At 37.4% G+C, this 22,353-nt stretch overlaps 1 protein-coding gene across 1 annotated transcript in view; it reads left to right on the top strand.

The window, feature by feature from the left end:
- Nucleotides 1-22,353, top strand: part of LOC117325389 (multiple PDZ domain protein-like) — a 227,647-nt gene that overhangs the window by 64,785 nt on the left and 140,509 nt on the right. The window contains 6 exon segments of the mRNA XM_033881561.1: nucleotides 2,058-2,192; nucleotides 2,789-3,118; nucleotides 3,673-3,778; nucleotides 4,050-4,141; nucleotides 4,598-4,733; nucleotides 7,488-7,622. Of these exon segments, the coding sequence (XP_033737452.1) occupies nucleotides 2,058-2,192; nucleotides 2,789-3,118; nucleotides 3,673-3,778; nucleotides 4,050-4,141; nucleotides 4,598-4,733; nucleotides 7,488-7,622 (934 nt within the window).

Below are 22,353 nucleotides of genomic sequence, written 5' to 3'. Positions count from 1 at the left end.
TGAGCATTTGCCTCTTGAGTTCGAAGACTTTGTGTTATCCCCAGGCTGGATATTGCAAGAGTCTAAAAAATTGGTAGTTGTTACTCAGCTTAATGCTCAGCATTTTTGGGATTACACGGGATGACTGGTTTCAAGTAGTTCACCCGTTGTCAGTACAACGTGACCAGATTAGATGACCTGCTGGGTATCTTCAGCAGTATTCTTCAGTGAGGTACCTAAAGTCAACATCAGTTCCTGCTATCACAAGGAAACAAACAAACATATTGCAGTCTTCAAAAACACACACAGCATTTTGCACATATAGCAGTTTGTCTGAATTAAATGACTACAGCTGTTGATATGATGTAAAATAAAACTAAATTAATTGATGGTTATCTCCCTTTGGTTATGGGATGACGTCATTTCTGAATTACTTATTCAGCTGGTATAAGGTTTTTGTGTGCTTGTGAGTTCTGCAAAAAATGTAAACTTTTCAGTCAGTATGACGTGTTAAAAGAAATGTAGTTCTCTTTCTTTCTTTCATGAATATTTATAAGTTTTCTTTCATTCTCTCATGTATATTCATGATTTGTGTGCCTGGATGTGGAAAAAAGTTGTTTGGTTGACAAAAAAAATTCAGTGTGAAACTGCATTGATCTCTTGGTTTTAAAAGATGTTTGACATTGTTATGTTCTACGTAAACATAATGGATTAGTTTTGAAATGTGTGTATACTTTATTTTTGTTTTTATTGACTTAAAACATTTTTTACTGACTTTGTATGACTGTGAGCTGTTATCTGGTAGATATTGTATTCATACAAATCCGATTACATTTGGAGAAAAAATACAAAAGCGTATGTCCTCGTAAATCAATCGAGGTCTAATGGAAATTTGACATAATCATGTACATGTACCCTGGAATGCACTTTTAAAGATATACACTGAAAAGTTGGTTTGTCATGCAAATACAACTCCAAAAAAGACATTTTGTAAAAGCTTAACATCTCTGTTGCCATTCCCTTTATCAACTCTAGCAAGGAAATTGCATTCATAGATCTATCAATGCAATCGAACCAATGTCATTTTGATGCGTAATACATTTTGTTGAGTCACTATATATATAGTACCCAGATGACTAAAGGACATCGGGTACGGCTCATTAATAGGGGCCAGAAATATTGGTAAATCTTAAGGTTCATATAAATAACATGTACAGTGATGTTTTACAAGCGTATATACATCACTGTTCTAGTGCAATTAAAAACAAGTAACTTGACCAATTGTTAATATCGATGTTACATAGCTATACACGAGTCTTTCGTTCTGTGTTCTCCTGAAACTTTTGTCTTATATGCATGTTTTGCTGCAATTAGCAGGTAGCTTAACAGGCTATATGTCAAAAGCAAGACTCATGGATAGCTATGATACATATTAATAATTTGTCAAGTTACGTACACCAGAATAGTGATTTATTAGGCTTGTAAAATATCATTGGATTTTCTATTTACATGAACCTTAAAAGGTTAGAAAAAAAAGAAGATTCTACTGATATGGTAAAACCATAGTCCGAAGTAAAACTTGATAGAACGCTGGCCAAACATGAACAAGATATTGATTAATGTAGATACTTTTGAACACGTTCAATGAGACCTATATAAATAAGTCCATGTGTTCCGAAAGGAGACCTATATAAATAAGTCCATCTGTTCCGAATGGAGACCTATATAAATAAGTCCATCTGTTCCGAATGGAGACCTATATAAATAAGTTCATGTGTTTCAAAAGATCTTTTGCTTCATCAACGACTCCTCCCATGTAAGTCGAGGTCAATCAAATGTTTTCCAGCTCTCTGGATTTTATGGATTTTTATTGATTTATATTGATGACTGCATGAATTTTCACACTCATCTCCCCCTTACATAATTAAGTGAAAGGAGTAGCGTCCTTGGAGAAATGGACAGTGGTCACTGTCATTATAAAATAACTACAGATGAAAGGGAACAGAAATCATTATGAGGACTGGGTTTGTTCAACGTTATTAGACCACATATTTTTATAACAATGATTATATTTGCAGTTGAATACAGAATGGACCCAAATTGAAGTAATTGACCTGATCAATGATGGGACAGGACTGGGTTTTGGTATCATCGGTGGCCGGAGTACAGGGGTAGTGGTTAAGACCATTTTACCAGGTGGAGTGGCTGACTTGGTGAGTTATAGTTTTGTAGTAACTGTCGTAGCCCTGAAGTACAATAACATGTACCATTTCCTCATGACAGGTTTTCATACAGGTGGTGGATTCTACAAAACAGGATAATAATCGCTACTCCAATTGGCTTACAAATTAGTTTATAGTCAAATTAGAACAAGGTCTGTAATACTTCCAAAGGAGTTTACTTCTAATTTTTCAGAAAGAGAGATTTTTTGGGGTAAAAATATCTTATATTTATTGAGGTGTATTTTGAGAATTAGTGATTTTGCAAAATTTCCTATTTCTTTTGAAATGCATCAATATTTACACAAGTGTATAACTTATATATAAAGGGTGCTTCCATACTATCATTTCATTAATATGGCATAGATGTCTGTTTGATTGTTTTTGGGAAGAAAATGCAGAAATTATAGTGAATTATTGAGATTGCTTAAAATTTAATTACTATTATGACAAGGTGTCTATACTGACAAAGTTGGACGGGAGAGACGTACCATTTCTCACAATTCTTTCTTTAAAAGTATGGCATACCACATAGTGTAAAATATACTACCTCCTACCAGATTGTTTCTAAAGATCTTGTTTCTCCACAGAATGGAAGACTTCACAGTGGCGACCATGTACTTCAGATAGGTGATGTCAACGTTCGAGGTATGGGGTCTGAACAAGTCGCGTCAGTCCTACGCCAGTCGGGCAGCCATGTTCGTCTGATTGTGGCCCGGCCTGTAATGGAGCCCTCACCTATTCCTGTGCCTCACGCCCCAATCGTACCGACACACCAGTTGGACGACCACATCCAGCAGATAAACCGATTCTTGGAGGGCACAGACATTCAAGCAATGTCTGAAGACAACCTTCAACAACAGCAGCAGCAACAACTGCAACAACAGCAGAGCATGGACGGCCTTGTACAAGTCCATATAGTAAGTGTGGCAGTAATTGTTGTAGGATTTTTCCTGGTGTGTCCAGAACACTGTTTCAATATGAATCCCAATACAGAAAGATATTACATACATATAATGGGTACACAGAGTTTGAGTAAGTTCCACAGAACTGGAGACCAAAACTCAAATTACCTAATCCCGAAAATCACTGGTACTGGAGTTCGGAAGTAATCCCTCGTTACACTGTCGTAATTGATCTGGAGAATGCCATTATGAAGAGGGATATAGGCACTATAAAGGGTTTGGTGATAAAACCTTGGCCACTATATGTCAGGGTTTTGCTTTATTAATTCTTCTGTTAACCAAAAGGATGAATATCACTTGAGACATAAAGATTAAAACATCTCTTCAGCAAAATAGGTTTAATTTTAATACCTCTTGATTCAACCCATTGACCCATTCTTTTTACACAAATTTCAAATGATTAAAGCACTGTTAAACACATTTTTTGCTGGCATTATTTAAAGTTTTGACATTTAACAGAATAGATATTTAGAGTCATTTCCTTAATTTAAAGTTTTGACATTGTGTAGCCTCCCGAGTTCCCAGAGGTGGAGTATTTCGATGTGGACCTTATGAAGGATGACCAGGGCCTCGGTATCACTATCGCTGGCTATGTAGGTCGCGAGAACTCTCCAGGTATGTGACATTTATGGAGGCCAAACTACAGAACTTCATCTCAGATTTTGATAGTTAATTCTGTGAATATTCCATATATTTCATTTGTGGGGAATCTCTGTTGTAAGTTTATAAAGTCATGTTTCCTTTGTCAGTGAACAAAATTACAATCAACAGCCGTCGATGCAGACCAATTGAAAACAAAAAAAACCCCACAAAAATAGCAAAGAAAGCATATCATTTTATGTCTTTCAAACAGTGTGTATCTAAGCATTTAATGACATATTTGCAGATGAGCTCTGTGGCATCTTCGTCAAAAGCATTGGTGAGGGAAGCGCGGCAGCTCAAGATGGCAGGATACAAGTAAATGATCAAATTATACAGGTGAGAATTCCGCAAGTCAGGTGGTGACTTTGTGTAAATGGATTATTTAGAAACAACATGCTATGAAGTTTATTCGTTTGCTTGTTTTTTGCCAAATCAATAGCCAGGAACATTTTAAAACATGGCATCTCCTTAAAGAAGCTGGTGACTATTTCACTAACGTACGAAAGAGATCTGGCATATCAGAGCAATTAAAGTAAAGTGTCTTGACCAAGGACACAATCAGAACTGTAGAGAATGGTCCACGATATCAGCTTACTGAGAAACATAAATGGCTGTGTTTAGAAATGAACCACACACCTCAGATTTTCAAAAGGTTGGTGCTCTACAGACTGAGCTCTTAATACCTAATGTTGTGAGGGTTTTTGTTATATACAGCTGGCCTTTGGGACAGATTTGACCATAAGCTGTTGTTTTTTTGTTTTTTTTTTAAATGATAGTTTTGCTTGTTTACAGGTAGACAACCAGGTTTTGACAGGATTTTCAAACCATGAGGCTGTGGAGGTTCTCCGTAAAACAGGCCAGATGGTTCACTTGAAGCTCGCGCGTTACCAGCATGGTCCTAAATTTGAAAAGCTACAACAATATTTGTGTAAGTTCTCAGAATATGTAACTTCTCTTTTAAAATTGTCTCCCTCAGTTCAATGCATGGTTTGGTACAGCAACAGTGTTTATATGAAATATGTTAAGGACAGTACACTTCTAATAGCTGGAGGTCATGACCTAGCAGTGCCTAAATTATGAAGAGGACCTGTATTTTGTGTAGTTTTAAAGGTATCTTTTTTTCTGGAATGTTATTTTTGCATCAAATGCAGCAAAAAATGAAGCCTTCCTTTAAAAATGGTGAAGTTGTAGATTATTGGAAAATTCTTTATTATGAATCTCAAAAAAATGCATCGAAACTCTGTGATGTAAGTAAAAAATCACTGTATTTTTTGGGGAAAAGGGCAAAATACCATGATGCTGTGGACTGTAGTAGAAGCTCTCTGATCCACACCTGTAAGAGCCAGCATTGTATATCAATACAACTTTTCACAGAGGAATCAGAGTATGGTTAATTGATCAATATGGCGGAAATAATGATAACGTGCTGTTTTTGTATGGCATCGTTCACCAGCGAAGTGTCATCAATGAAGACTGGAAGTGCTACAAGTATTTATACACCGGATATACTATCTGGAAAAGGTTGATTGATCAGGGTCTATGTTTGTCAGAAACATTACGATCATTTGTTAGAAGGAAATGTAAACAGTCACCAGTATTTGCTAACTAAATGAAAATTCATCACATGTTTGTATTGACCTGTCAGTTGGTACAAATGTCCCTATCTTATATACTGTATAATGAGGTCCACAGTAAATGTTGTCTGTACCTTATACTGTATAATGAGGTCCACAGTAAATGTTGTCTGTACCTTATACTGTATAATGAGGTCCACAGTAAATGTTGTCTGTACCTTATACTGTATAATGAGGTCCACAGTAAATGTTGTCTGTACCTTATACTGTATAATGGGGTCCACAGTAAATGTTGTCCGTACCTTATACTGTATAATGAGGTCCACAGTAAATGTTGTCCGTACCTTATACTGTATAATGAGGTCCACAGTAAATGTTGTCTGTACCTTATACTGTATAATGAGGTCCACAGTAAATGTTGTCTGTACCTTATACTGTATAATGAGGTCCACAGTAAATGTTGTCTGTACCTTATGCTGTATAATGAGGTCCACAGTAAATGTTGTCTGTACCTTATACTGTATAATGAGGTCCACAGTAAATGTTGTCTGTACCTTATACTGTATAATGAGGTCCACAGTAAATGTTGTCCGTACCTTATACTGTATAATGAGGTCCACAGTAAATGTTGTCCGTACCTTATACTGTATAATGAGGTTCCACAGTAAATGTTGTCTGTACCTTATACTGTATAATGAGGTCCACAGTAAATGTTGTCTGTACCTTATACTGTATAATGAGGTCCACAGTAAATGTTGTCTGTACATTATACTGTATTATCAGAATCACTGATTTATAACACGGGGTCAGAAGTATATTGTCTGGGAACATGGACAGGATATTGATATGTAGACACACAAAAAACACATTATATTTTTTTGATATTTGTTATCAATGACTACATTGACAACTTTTGGGAATTCTCTCCATATTAAGTGTATCATGAATATAAACTTTACTGTGAGTCAGGCTATCAAATACATATAAAACCGATAAGAAACAAACATCTCCGTTTAAATTCTTTCCCAGCTGACTTTAATACTGAATATGGTACCTCTGATTGATAGTACATCCTATCCAGAACACCATGTTCATTTTATCAATGTTTAGTTAGAATTAGTTTTGAAGTGAGGCTACAGTGTTATTTTCCAACAGTGATGTTGACGGCAGTGTCATCAATATTCACTTAAGAGCTTTAATTTCAGATCTGTTGCTCAAAAATTAAAAGTCCAATTTTAACCAAAGTTTTTCCTTAGATCATGTAGTGGACACACTAACACAGCCTTCAGTTACACAAAATCATCCAGAATTTATGGTCCAGTGACTGCACGGATTAGGCATGCTCGGAATCTTTGTGTTCAGCCAAGTCTCTCAAAATGTATCAATTTTATTCAAACCAGACCTGGAATAATATAGTAGGATTGTAGTATGGACATTTCAACACATCCTACAGATTACATGAATTTTAATTATTTGCTGTATTTTTGGACTAAAAACTCAGATTTTGAGAAATTGATATGGAATTTTGAAAATTATTGCTTCTCTAATTGTTTTTCAAATTGGTTTATAGACAAATTGGAATTAATTCCTTAGTAAATACGGTGGGATTTTATTCTCACTTGAAAATAAGATTTTAAGGTGAATTTTGAGAATCAGTGATTTCACAAAATTTGATAATTGTTTTGCAATGCATCAATATTTATAAATCTCAATGACATGGTGCTTTCATATTATTTAGTCGAGTTTTTTTTTGATTGTTTTTTGAAAATGTACAGAAATTTTTGAGAATTTTAGAGTTTGCATTAAACTAACTAAACTGTCAAAGCGAGACATGGGAGACAAATAATTACATTACTTCTTCTGTTAACATTTTCAAAGTAATCTTATTTTAACACTGTTTGTGTGCTCTTGGTGCTGTCCTGGCCAAAGGATTTGTAACTTTTGAACCAGAAAAATATTCATCGGGTTCTGAAATGGGACCATTCATTTTTACAGCATATGTTTCTGTAACCTTGACCTTTCATTTTTACAGCACAGTCATGTTTCTGTACCCTTGACCATTCGTTTTTACAGCACGTTTCTGTACCCTTGACCATTCATTTTTACAGCACAGCCGATGGGGATGCACACTATACCGCCTTACAACATGGCCCAGGGTATGGACATGACAGGCATGGTACACGACCAAAATCACCAGAGTCTCAGTCTGGACGACATCGGATTTCTTACTGATGAGGATTATAGTAAGTGTATAAGGATGTATGGATTTGTAACTGATGAGGATTATAGTAAGTGTATAAGGATGTATGGATTTCTTACTGATGAGGATTATAGTAAGTGTATAAGGATGTATGGATTTGTTACTGATGAGGATTATAGTAAGTGTATAAGGATGTATGGATTTCTTACTGATGAGGATTATAGTAAGTGTATAAGGATGTATGGATTTGTTACTGATGAGGATTATAGTAAGTGTATAAGGATGTATGGATTTGTTACTGATGTCTCATCAATGAATGTGATATGATATGAGTGTTTCGTTACCGATACATATGAGTGTCTCTTGGGCTAACACAACATGTGTGGATGTAATTCATAGCTGATATGTACGTCTCATGGGTACGTCTCATGGGTACGTCTCATGGATACCTCTCATGGGTACGTCTCATGGGTACGTCTCATGGGTACCTCTCATGGGTACGTCTCATAGATACGTCTCATGGATACATCTCATGGGTATGTCTCATGGGTATGTCTCATGGGTACGTCTCATGGGTACGTCTCCTGGGTACGTCTCATGGGTACGTCTCATGGGTACGTCTCATGGGTACGTCTCATGGGTACCTCTCATGGGTACGTCTCATGGATACGTCTCATGGATACGTCTCATGGGTACGTCTCATGGGTACGTCTCATGGGTACGTCTCATGGGTACGTCTCATGGGTACGTCTCATGGGTACATCTCATGGGTATGTCTCATAGGTACTTCTCATGGGCTAGTATGACAACATGTGTTGATGAGATTCGTAGCTGATATGTATGTCTCATAGGCAAATACAACATGTGTGGATGTGTTTAGTAGGTACTTTTTATGCAGGATTATGCAGATTTTGGGCCATTGTTCCATCCCACAAAATTTAACATACCTCTTGGGGAGATAATATTTTGCAAACCAGAAATGGTTTGTTGTGATCTGTATCTTAACTTTAATGCTTCATAAGGAAAACAACTTCTGGGGCATATCTACAGTACTGCTTCATATGGGATCTTTAAAGAAATATCTGTGGGTGTATCTTAGAATGATGGTGTCCAGTACCAATCTTAGAATGATGGTGTCTAGTATCAATCTTAGAATGATGGTGTCCAGTACCAATCTTAGAATGATGGTGTCTAGTATCAATCTTAGAATGATGGTGTCCAGTACCAATCTTAGAATGATGGTGTCCAGAACCTATCTTAGAATGATGGTGACCAGTACCAATCTTATAATGATGGCTTTATGTCCAGTACCAATCTTAGAATGGTGGTGACCAGTACCAATCTTAGAATGGTGGTGACCAGTACCAATCTTAGAATGGTGGTGACCAGTACCAATCTTAGAATGATGGTGTCCAGTACCAATCTTAGAATGATGTTGTCCAGTACCAATCTTAGAATGATGGTATCCAGTACCTATCTTAGAATGGTGGTGACCAGTACCAATCTTAGAATGGTGGTGACCAGTACCAATCTTAGAATGATGGTGTCCAGTACCAATCTTAGAATGGTGGTGACCAGTACCAATCTTAGAATGGTGGCTTTATGTCCAGTACCAATCTTAGGATGATAGTGTCCAGTACCAATCTTAGAATGGTGGTGACCAGTACCTATCTTAGAATGGTGGCTTTATGTCCAGTACCTATCTTAGAATGATGGTGTCTAGTACCAATCTTAGAATGATGGTGACCAGTACCAATCTTAGAATGATGGTGACCAGTACCAATCTTAGAATGATGTTGTCCAGTACCAATCTTAGAATGATGGTGACCAGTACCAATCTTAGAATGATGGTGTCCAGTACCAATCTTAGAATGATGGTGTCCAGTACCAATCTTAGAATGATGGTGTCCAGTACCAATCTTAGAATGGTGGTGTCCAGTACCAATCTTAGAATGATGGTGTCCAGTATCAATCTTAGAATGATGGTGACCAGTACCAATCTTAGAATGGTGGTGTCCAGTACCAATCTTAGAATGATGGTGACCAGTACCAATCTTAGAATGATGGTGTCCAGTACCAATCTTAGAATGGTGGCTTTATGTCCAGTACCAATCTTAGAATGATGGTGACCAGTACCAATCTTAGAATGATGGTGACCAGTACCAATCTTAGAATGATGGTGTCCAGTACCAATCTTAGAATGATGTTGTCCAGTACCAATCTTAGAATGATGGCTTTATGTCCAGTACCAATCTTAGAATGATAGTGACCAGTACCTATCTTAGAATGATGGTGTCCAGTACCAATCTTAGAATGGTGGTGACCAGTACCAATCTTAGAATGGTGGTGACCAGTACCAATCTTAGAATGATGGTGTCCAGTACCAATCTTAGAATGGTGGTGACCAGTACCAATCTTAGAATGATGTTGTCCAGTACCAATCTTAGAATGATGGTGTCCAGTACCAATCTTATAATGATGGTGTCCAGTACCAATCTTAGAATGATGTTGTCCAGTACCAATCTTAGAATGATGGTGTCCAGTACCAATCTTAGAATGATGTTGTCCAGTACCAATCTTAGAATGATGGTGTCCAGTACCAATCTTAGAATGGTGGCTTTATGTCCAGTACCTATCTTAGAATGATGGTGTCTAGTACCAATCTTAGAATGATGGTGTCCAATACCAATCTTAGAATGATGGTGACCAGTACCAATCTTAGAATGATGGTGTCCAGTACCAATCTTAGAATGATGGTGTCCAGTACCAATCTTAGAATGATGGTGTCCAGTACCAATCTTAGAATGATGGTGTCCAGTACCAATCTTAGAATGGTGGCTTTATGTCCAGTACCAATCTTAAAATGATGGTGTCTAGTACCAATCTTAGAATGATGGTGTCCAATACCAATCTTAGAATGATGGTGACCAGTACCAATCTTAGAATGATGGTGTCCAGTACCAATCTTAGAATGATGGTGTCCAGTACCAATCTTAGAATGGTGGCTTTATGTCCAGTACCAATCTTAGAATGATGTTGTCCAGTACCAATCTTAGAATGATGGTGTCCAGTACCAATCTTAGAATGATGGTGACCAGTACCAATCTTAGAATGATGGTGTCCAGTACCAATCTGAGAATGATGTTGTCCAGTACCAATCTTAGAATGATGTTGTCCAGTACCAATCTTAGAATGATGTTGTCCAGTACCAATCTTAGAATGATGTTGTCCAGTACCAATCTTAGAATGATGGTGTCCAGTACCAATCTTAGAATGATGGTGTCCAGTACCAATCTTAGAATGATGGTGTCCAGTACCAATCTTAGAATGATGTTGTCCAGTACCAATCTAAGAATGATGGTGTCCAGTACCAATCTTAGAATGATGGTATCCAGTACCAATCTTAGAATGATGGTGTCCAGTACCAATCTTAGAATGATGGTGACCAGTACCAATCTTAGAATGATGGTGTCCAGTACCAATCTTAGAATGATGGTGTCCAGTACCAATCTTAGAATGATGGTGACCAGTACCAATCTTAGAATGATGGTGACCAGTACCTATCTTAGAATGGTGGCTTTATGTCCAGTACTAATCTTAGGATGATGGTGACCAGTACCAATCTTAGAATGATAGTGTCCAGTACCAATCTTAGAATGATGGTGACCAGTACCAATCTTAGAATGGTGGCTTTATGTCCAGTACTAATCTTAGAATGATGGTGTCCAGTACCAATCTTAGAATGGTGGCTTTATGTCCAGTACTAATCTTAGGATGATGGTGACCAGTACCAATCTTAGAATGATGGTGACCAGTACCTATCTTAGAATGGTGGCTTTATGTCCAGTACTAATCTTAGGATGATGGTGACCAGTACCAATCTTAGAATGATGGTGACCAGTACCTATCTTAGAATGGTGGCTTTATGTCCAGTACCAATCTTAGGATGATGGTGACCAGTACCAATCTTAGAATGATGGTGTCCAGTACCAATCTTAGAATGGTGGCTTTATGTCCAGTACCTATCTTAGGATGATGGTGACCAGTACCTATCTTAGGATGATGGTGACCAGTACCTATCTTAGAATGACGGTGTCCAGTACCAATCTTAGAATGATGGTGTCCAGTACCAATCTTAGAATGATGGTGTCCAGTACCAATCTTAGAATGATGGTGTCCAGTACCAATCTTAGAATGATGGTGACCAGTACCAATCTTAGAATGATGGTGACCAGTACCAATCTTAGAATGATGGTGTCCAGTACCTATCTTAGAATGATGGTGTCCAGTACCAATCTTAGAATGGTGGTGACCAGTACCAATCTTAGAATGATGGCTTTATGTCCAGTACCAATCTTAGAATGATGGTGACCAGTACCAATCTTAGAATGATGGTGTCCAGTACCAATCTTAGAATGATGGTGTCCAGTACCAATCTTAGAATGATGGTGACCAGTACCAATCTTAGAATGATGGCTTTATGTCCAGTACCAATCTTAGAATGGTGGTGTCCAGTACCAATCTTAGAATGATGGTGACCAGTACCTATCTTAGAATGATGGTGTCCAGTACCAATCTTAGAATGATGGTGTCCAGTACCAATCTTAGAATGATGGTGTCCAGTACCAATCTTAGAATGATGGTGACCAGTACCAATCTTAGAATGATGGTGTCCAGTACCAATCTTAGAATGATGGTGTCCAGTACCAATCTTAGAATGATGGTGACCAGTACCAATCTTAGAATGATGGTGACCAGTACCTATCTTAGAATGATGGCTTTATGTCAAGTACCAATCTTAGAATGATGGTATCTAGTACCAATCTTAAAATGATGGTGTCTAGTACCAATCTTAAAATGGTGGTATCTAGTACCAATCTTAAAATGATGGTGTCCAGTACCAATCTTAGAATGATGGTGACCAATACTAATCTTAGAATGATGGTGTCCAGTACCAATCTTAGAATGATGGTGTCCAGTACCAATCTTAGAATGGTGGTGTCCAGTACCAATCTTAGAATGATGGTATCCAGTACCAATCTTAGAATGGTGGTGTCCAGTACCAATCTTAGAATGATGGTGTCCAGTACCAATCTTAGAATGATGGTATCAAGTACCAATCTTAGAATGGTGGTGTCCAGTACCAATCTTAGAATGATGGTGACCAGTACCTATCTTAGAATGGTGGCTTTATGTCCAGTACCAATCTTAGGATGATGGTGACCAGTACCAATCTTAGAATGATGGTGTCCAGTACCAATCTTAGAATGGTGGCTTTATGTCCAGTACCTATCTTAGGATGATGGTGACCAGTACCTATCTTAGGATGATGGTGACCAGTACCTATCTTAGGATGATGGTGACCAGTACCTATCTTAGAATGACGGTGTCCAGTACCAATCTTAGAATGATGGTGTCCAGTACCAATCTTAGAATGGTGGTGACCAGTACCAATCTTAGAATGATGGCTTTATGTCCAGTACCAATCTTAGAATGATGGTGACCAGTACCAATCTTAGAATGATGGTGTCCAGTACCAATCTTAGAATGATGGTGTCCAGTACCAATCTTAGAATGGTGGTGACCAGTACCAATCTTAGAATGATGGCTTTATGTCCAGTACCAATCTTAGAATGATGGTGACCAGTACCAATCTTAGAATGATGGTGTCCAGTACCAATCTTAGAATGATGGTGTCCAGTACCAATCTTAGAATGATGGTGACCAGTACCAATCTTAGAATGATGGCTTTATGTCCAGTACCAATCTTAGAATGGTGGTGACCAGTACCAATCTTAGAATGATGGTGACCAGTACCTATCTTAGAATGATGGTGTCCAGTACCAATCTTAGAATGATGGTGTCCAGTACCAATCTTAGAATGATGGTGACCAGTACCAATCTTAGAATGATGGTGTCCAGTACCAATCTTAGAATGATGGTGTCCAGTACCAATCTTAGAATGATGGTGACCAGTACCAATCTTAGAATGATGGTGACCAGTACCTATCTTAGAATGATGGCTTTATGTCAAGTACCAATCTTAGAATGATGGTATCTAGTACCAATCTTAAAATGATGGTGTCTAGTACCAATCTTAAAATGGTGGTATCTAGTACCAATCTTAAAATGATGGTGTCCAGTACCAATCTTAGAATGATGGTGACCAATACTAATCTTAGAATGATGGTGTCCAGTACCAATCTTAGAATGATGGTGTCCAGTACCAATCTTAGAATGGTGGTGTCCAGTACCAATCTTAGAATGATGGTATCCAGTACCAATCTTAGAATGGTGGTGTCCAGTACCAATCTTAGAATGATGGTGTCCAGTACCAATCTTAGAATGATGGTATCAAGTACCAATCTTAGAATGGTGGTGTCCAGTACCAATCTTAGAATGGTGGTGTCCAGTACCAATCTTAGAATGATGGTGTCCAGTACCAATCTTAGAATGATGGTGTCCAGTACCAATCTTAGAATGATGGTATCCAGTACCAATCTTAGAATGATGGTATCCAGTACCAATCTTAGAATGATGGTGTCCAGTACCAATCTTAGAATGATGGTGTCCAGTACCAATCTTAGAATGATGGTGTCCAGTACCAATCTGAGAATGATGGTGTCCAGTACCAATCTTAGAATGATGGTGTCCAGTACCAATCATAGAATGATGGCTTTATGTCCAGTACCAATCTTAGAATGATGGTGTCCAGTACCAATCTTAGAATGACGGTGTCCAGTACCAATCTTAGAATGATGGTGTCCAGTACCAATCTTAGAATGATGGTGTCCAGTACCAATCTGAGAATGATGGTGTCCAGAACCAATCTTAGAATGATGGCTTTATGTCCAGTACCAATCTGAGAATGATGGTGTCCAGAACCAATCTTAGAATGGTGGTATTGCGTCCAGTTCCAAAAGATTTACGATGACTGAAATTTTGACATTTGAATTACTAGGGCTTACTAATCACTATAAAATCTTCCAATTGTGTTTTGGTACATCATTGTGACTATACATGTCACATACCTGAATAAGGTCACTGCTTCTTATATTTTGACCTTAGACTCTCATCATCATCAACAACAACAAAAAAAATTGTATCTTCATTTAGGGTCTTCAAGATTTGTGAGTGTATGTATTGGGAAGGCTGTGTACTGTGTACTGAGAAGAGATTATTATGACCCAAATAATGAAGTTTTACCTTTTTGAAAATTAATGTTTTTATTTCAATTAATTCATAATTGTTTTAAGGAAACAAATTTTATGTTTAAGTTTCCGTCTTAAAATCTAAATCTGTATCACAGGCTAAATGTCTTTCCTAACTTCTCATTATGTAAATCTCTGGACGTGTGCTGGCCTAAGGTAGCTACATTGTATTTGGCTGATATTTAAGATCTTGTTAGTCACAGTTATATTTATGCTCTATAGTTGGGAGCAAAACTACTGTGCTAGTACTGTTCAGGGAAATAACAGGACATTATACATACAGTTGGAGCCGATATAGCTACCCTTCCAATACCACTTGCATAACAAGGTCTTTCCATCGGGAGTAAATTCAGACAACGGCCACTATGATAGCTTCTATAATAGAGATGATTTTGTTAGCAAGATCAATGTTAGCACTTTTCTCTGATGGAAAATCCATTTCAAGTATCATTTTATATGTAGTGTTGGCCATGAAACAAATTTGAAGAATCAGGTTTTCTGAGCATCAGGTTCCATCTTTCTGCCCTGAGTCCATTTAGATCCAGTCGCTCACCTGATTTAGTAGGTAGCAGGAGCAAGATAGATTTCTGTTGTCTTGTAGAGATCCGTTCTTATACTGTAGTAAAATGATTAGGAAAGAGTAGGGGTAAGTTGTAAGGAAAGGGGAGAGTAGGGGGTATAAGAGGGACAGAAAGGAAGCGTTGGGATGGGGTTGGGGAGAGGAATTGTTGGGTAGGGGTTGGGGGAGAGGAAGTGTTTGGTAGGGGTTGGGGGAGAGGAAGTGTTTGGTAGGGGTTGAGGGAGAGGAAGTGTTGGGTAGGGGTTGTGGGGAGAGGAAGTGTTTGGTAGGGGTTGGAGAAGAGGAAGTGTTTGGTAGGGGTTGGGGGGAGAGGAAGTGTTGGGTAGGGGTTGGGAGGAGAGGAATTGTTGGGTAGGGGTTGGAGAAGAGGAAGTGTTTGGTAGGGGTTGGGGGAGAGGAATTGTTGGGTAGGGGTTGGGGGGGAGAGGAAGTGTTGGGTAGGGGTTGGGGGGAGAGGAAGTGTTGGGTAGGGGTTGGAGGAGAGGAAGTGTTGGGTAGGGGTTGGAGAAGAGGAATTGTTGGGTAGGGGTTAGAGAAGAGGAAGTGTTTGGTAGGGGTTGGAGAAGAGGAAGTGTTGGGTAGGAGTTGGGAGAGAGGAAGTGTTTGGGGTAGAAGAGGGACAGAAAGGAAGTGTTTGGGTGGGGTTAGGGAATAGAAAGTGTTTGGGTTAGGTTGGGAGAGAGGAAGTGTTTGGGTTAGGTTGGGAGAGAGGAAGTGTTTGGGGTAGAAGAGATAGAGAGAGAAAGTGTTGGGGAGGGAGGAAGCATTTGGGTTGTGTACTTAAGTTTGTGTGTTTTCAAAATTTGACAATTAACTAACTTGAGTAAGATAAACATGATAAACCATCAACACTTGTTGGGGAACCTCTATATATCATATGTTAGCTATATAAAACCTTATCAGGAACTTTATTTCCCCCTTCAACGGGATTCATAGGTGCTGACGTATCAACAGAATACATCTGTATCACTTTGTGTCAAGAGCTCAATGATTCAGTAACAGAGATATATGACGCACACTGAAATTGGATCATTGCAGATGCCTAGCTAACTTAATGCTTTATTAGATTACGTAAAGTTTGGCTTATTGAATTTGCTGATGATAAGTGTATGAAAGCTCAGTGATAGTTATTTGCTCACCTGCCTGAATATGGTGAAATCTTTGAACGACATTTTCTAAATAACCAAGAGACCAAGGAACCTTATGTTGGGCCTGTAGTATGCTGGGATGAAGGAATATCATGTTTGTTTAAATGAATGACCTTGACCTTATATTGAAGGTCACAGGTAAAATTTAATTTGGTAAAATCTTTAGATAAATTCTTCTCAATAAATGAAAGGCAAAGAGAGCTGATATTGGGCCTGCAGCATGCTTGGATGAAAGTCTATCAAATGTGTTCGAATGAATGACCTTGATCTACATTCAATCTAACAGAAGTCAAAAGTGCTAAAGTCTTTAACTGACAAACTGTCTGTAACCAAAAGGCACAAAGAGCTGTTATTGGGCCTGTAGCATGCTGCGATGAAGGTCTGTGAAGTTTGTCAAAATAAATGACATTGACCTTCGTTCAAGGTGACCAGGGTCAAATATGCTCAAATCTTTAAATTGCTTCTTTTTAATAACCAAGAGGCTCAGAGTCCTGATATTTGGTCTGTAGCATGCTGGAGTTAAGGGCTACCAACTTTGTTTTCTTGAGTTACCTTGACTGACTTTCGTGGTCACAGGGGTCAAATGTGTCAAGTTTGTTAAATAACAACTTCTCAACAAACAAGAGAAAATCAAATGAATAAACCTAGTCTACTCCTAAGTGGCTATTGTTATCAGGTTAGCATCTGCATAGATGACTGAGATCATCTTCAAAGTTGCATTAGAAGCAGGTGAGCAATACAGGCCCATTGATTCTCTTGTTTCTTTTTTCTGTACTGAGGAACAAAACAAAAAACAAAAAAACAGGTTGTCTTTGGAAAGAACAATGATGTTATAATCTCTGTTTTCATAAGATTGTGTAGATTTAGAATGACCTAGTGAGATGTTTAGCTCTAGATGCTTCAGAATCAATATATGTGTGTCTGTCAGGCCAGATAATGTTTGGTGAAAATTCTTCAAAATAACCTGTATTTTTTAAAGGTAAACAAGAACTTCAATATCAGAGTCTCTGTGGAAGCTTAATCTTTCACTTAACTCTTTAATGACTTGAGATCAGTTGACTTCTGACCTTAGCATGACATTCAGATGGTGTGATTTTTAGTTCTAGCATGACATGAGGTCAGTTGATTCTGACCTAAGCATGACCTGTAGATTGGTTAATCTTTAACCCTAGCATGACCTTGAAATCATTTGACCTCTGATCCTAGGTTGACATTAAGACCAGGTAACCATTAGTCCTAACATGACATTTACATCTGGTGCTGTCTCCAAGATTGAGGTCAACAATACTGTAAATAAAATGTTCTATTCCTTTTTATTTCAATTCAACAGACCATAAAGTCCAATAATGGAATTGATAACAACATGTAGATTAGTGATTATAATAATAATAATAAATAGAAAAGATAACAATATAGTTATGAAGATAGAAAAACAATAACAACATAAAAGTAGCAGCAAATTGCTTAAAACAGTACTCCTATCAGCTGTTTCTTAAAAGTTGACACAGGATGACACATAATATCTACATTGTAAGTGTCCATGAGATCATCAAAATATTTTTTGCTTCTCATTAGAAGGCTGAATTTACGGACATTTAGTCTGCTAGATGAATTGTAAAATCACGATTTTACACTCTTCTTAAAATGTTGACTAGGTACATGGTAAGATACAGAATTTATCAGATTAGAGCAGTCAAAGAGGCTATGGACGACACATTTAGAAAGGAAAACAGTGTCTAAGTATTTCTGTCGACATTCGAGACTTGGTAAATTAAAATGTTTACAAACATCTGTATAAGTTCTTTATTGTTCAGAAGGCTCATCACATTTGCCATCATTAAGATCCTGTATTCAAAAATTAATCTTTTATACCACTGCATATGAGTTAAACTTAAGATTGATAGATTGATATGAATATTTTCACCAACGATGCAGCTCTAACATATGTTCCCAAAACAGTTACAAACCAAACAATTTATAAATCATACCTGTACTGTCAGGTAAAGGAGAGGAAATGTCAGTGAAGGATCTAATAGCTTCCTGTAGCTGTTTATCCTTTCCTTATATACATACTCACCTGTTCACTGGCTTCACATGTTGATGCCAATCGAGATACCTTGAAATTATGCTATACATAGATTTGTTGACATTTCCAATCAATAGGAAACTGTTTGCAGCAAACAATCGGTTTCATGGATTTTCTCTCGCCTGATTTACCTGCAGATCCCTGCAGGGACAGTAGAAGGATGGGGTGTTGCATACTTCTCGGTGCTGTCTTACCATTATGATTGGACTTGCCTGCTTGACTCTGTAAGAAGGCTGGGTTCTATTAGGTTCATGTTACCCATCAGTCTCTATGAGTGTCCATTGTCTCATTACATGGAACATGAAATATTGTGAAAGTTATCACCGGACACAGACAGGCAGAGATTTCCTAGAGTGTAAGTAGGGATGATAAAAACATTCGTTACATTCGTCTGTAAAGTTACATTCTATATTTCTCGTCATGGTCTATGGAAATCTTTCAGGTGTTCCTTTCATTACATTGGTCTGTAAAGTAACTTTCTACATTTCTTTTATGGTCTATGGAAATTTTTCAGGTGTTCCAGATTCATTGAGAGTGATTTTGAGGAATAAATCTGAATCTAAAATGCCATGGAGATTTTAAGAATTGATGATGAAAGTCTTTTGCTTAAAATTATATACCTGTACATGGTCGGTCTTAATTAAGTAGAAACGCATTTCTGTCACAAGGCCATTTGACAAATTAAACTAGATGATGACTCTTTGATCTGGTAGTCTGCCAATGTGGCATTGGTTTTAATTGACTATCCTGGCAACGTGTGAAGGATATTTCTCTTAATTATTTATTGCTTTGTTAATTAGAGTGGAAACCTGTTGATGTACGGATGCTATCATCAGTAAACCTTTGTAAATGCTTCTTAAATTCTAAGATGACTTAAACCATATACCAGAAATTATTTTAATTTCCATGAGCATACAGTATTAAGATATGTGGGTTGGGGTGAGGTGATATCTCTAGGAATGAATTACCCTGATCCATTGTCATGGTGACAGGTCAATGTGTTGCCCCCAGCCCCCTTACAACCTTTAAAGGTTGTAAGGGGGCTGGGGGCAACACATAAACTCAGAAGAGAAAGTTTGCTAGTAGTTTGACTCAACTGAATAGATCCTTCCTACTTAAGGTAGAAGTTAGAACTGTAACATCCACAATAATATAACTCAGACCTGTGATGTTAGAACTGTAACATCCACAATAATATAACTCAGACCTATGATGTTAGAACTGTGACATCCACAATAATATAACTCAGACCTATGATGTTAGAACTGTGACATCACAATAATATAACTCAGACCTATGATGTTAGAACTGTGACATCCACAATAATATAACTCAGACCTATGATGTTAGAACTGTAACATCCACAATAATATAACTCAGACCTATGATGTTAGAACTGTGACATCCACTAATAACATAACTCAGACCTGTGATGTTAGAACTGTAACATCCACAATAATATAACTCAGACCTGTGATGTTAGAACTGTGACATCACAATAATATAACTCAGACCTATGATGTTAGAACTGTGACATCACAATAATATAACTCAGACCTATGATGTTAGAACTGTGACATCACAATAATATAACTCAGACCTATGATGTTAGAACTGTGACATCACAATAACATAACTCAGACCTATGATGTTAGAACTGTGACATCACAATAATATAACTCAGACCTGTGGTGTTAGAACTGTGACATCCACAATAATATAACTCAGCCCTATGATGTTAGAACTGTGGCATCACAATAATATAAATCAGACCTATGATGTTAGAACTGTGACATCACAATAATATAACTCAGACCTATGATGTAGAACTGTGACATCCACAATAATATAACTCAGACCTATGATGTCAGAACTGTGACATCCACAATAATATAACTCAGACCTATGATGTAGAACTGTGACATCCACAATAATATAACTCAGACCTATGATGTAGAACTGTGACATCCACAATAATATAACTCAGACCTATGATGTTAGAACTGTGACATCCACAATAATATAACTCAGACCTATGATGTTAGAACTGTGACATCACAATAATGTAACTCAGACCTATGATGTAGAAAATGTGACATCCACAATAATATAAACTCGAAGACCTATGTGATGTTAGAACTGTGGACATCCACACGTAATATGAACTCAGACCTATGATGTTAGAAACTGTGACATCACAATAATGTAACTCAGACCTATGATGTTAGAAGAACTGTGACATCCACAATATATACTCAGACCTGTGATGTTAGAATGAACTTGTGACCATCACAATAATATAACTCAGAACTATGATGTTAGAACTGTGACATCCCACAAATAAATATAACTCAGGAACCTATGATGTTAGAACGGTTGGACATCACAATAATATAACTCAGACCTATGATGGTTAGAACTGTGACATCCACTAATAACATAACTCAGACCTATGATGTTAGAACATTTGACATCCACAATAATATAACTCAAGGACCTATGATGTTAGAACTGTGACATCACAATAATATAAACTCAGACCTATGATTGTTTAAGAACTGGTACATCCACAATAATATAACTCAGACCTATGATGTTAGAACTGTGACATCCACAATAATATAACTCAGACCTATGATGTTAGAACTGTGACATCCACTAATAACATAACTCAGACCTATGATGTTAGAACTGTGACATCCACTAATAACATAACTCAGACCTATGATGTTAGAACTGTGACATCACAATAACATAACTCAGACCTATGATGTTAGAACTGTGACATCACAATAATATAACTCAGACCTATGATGTTAGAACTGTGACATCACAATAATATAACTCAGACCTATGATGTTAGAACTGTGACATCCACAATAATATAACTCAGACCTATGATGTTAGAACTGTGACATCCACAATAATATAACTCAGACCTATGATGTTAGAACTGTGACATCACAATAATATAACTCAGACCTGTGATGTTAGAACTGTGACATCACAATAATATAACTCAGACCTATGATGTTAGAACTGTGACATCACAATAACATAACTCAGACCTATGATGTTAGAACTGTGACATCACAATAATATAACTCAGACCTATGATGTTAGAACTGTGACATCCACAATAATATAACTCAGACCTATGATGTTAGAACTGTGACATCCACAATAATATAACTCAGACCTATGATGTTAGAACTGTGACATCCACAATAATATAACTCAGACCTATGATGTTAGAACTGTGACATCACAATAATATAACTCAGCCCTATGATGTTAGAACTGTGACATCCACAATAATATAACTCAGACCTATGATGTTAGAACTGTGAAATATTCACAATAATATAACTCAGACCTGTGGTGTTAGAACTGTGACATCACAATAATATAACTCAGACCTGATCACCATTAATAGAGGATATCTAACAGTGTTTTCAGTAATACCAAATATATTTCACGAGTGGGGCTGCGCACTCGTGAAAAATATCTAAATATTAGCCACACGAGTGAAATATATTTGGTATTACTGAAGACACTGTTAGATATTCTGTTTATTACATTTTTATCAACGAAAAACCTACCCCGTATGCTAACTAGGCCTACAGCGATAATTTGTAAACAAAAAATGTAGTTCCCCCTGTCCAGGTGCTGAGATATATGTCGGGCTTTCTGATTGGTCAATTATTTAGGTATTTTCTAATCATTAATTTGATTGGTCAAATCAGCAA

The sequence above is a fragment of the Pecten maximus genome, chromosome 4 (assembly GCF_902652985.1).
Source record: "Pecten maximus chromosome 4, xPecMax1.1, whole genome shotgun sequence".
Lineage (NCBI taxonomy): Eukaryota > Metazoa > Mollusca > Bivalvia > Pectinida > Pectinidae > Pecten > Pecten maximus.
Note: the sequence above shows the minus strand (reverse complement) of the source record. Positions and strands in the feature narration are given on the sequence as shown.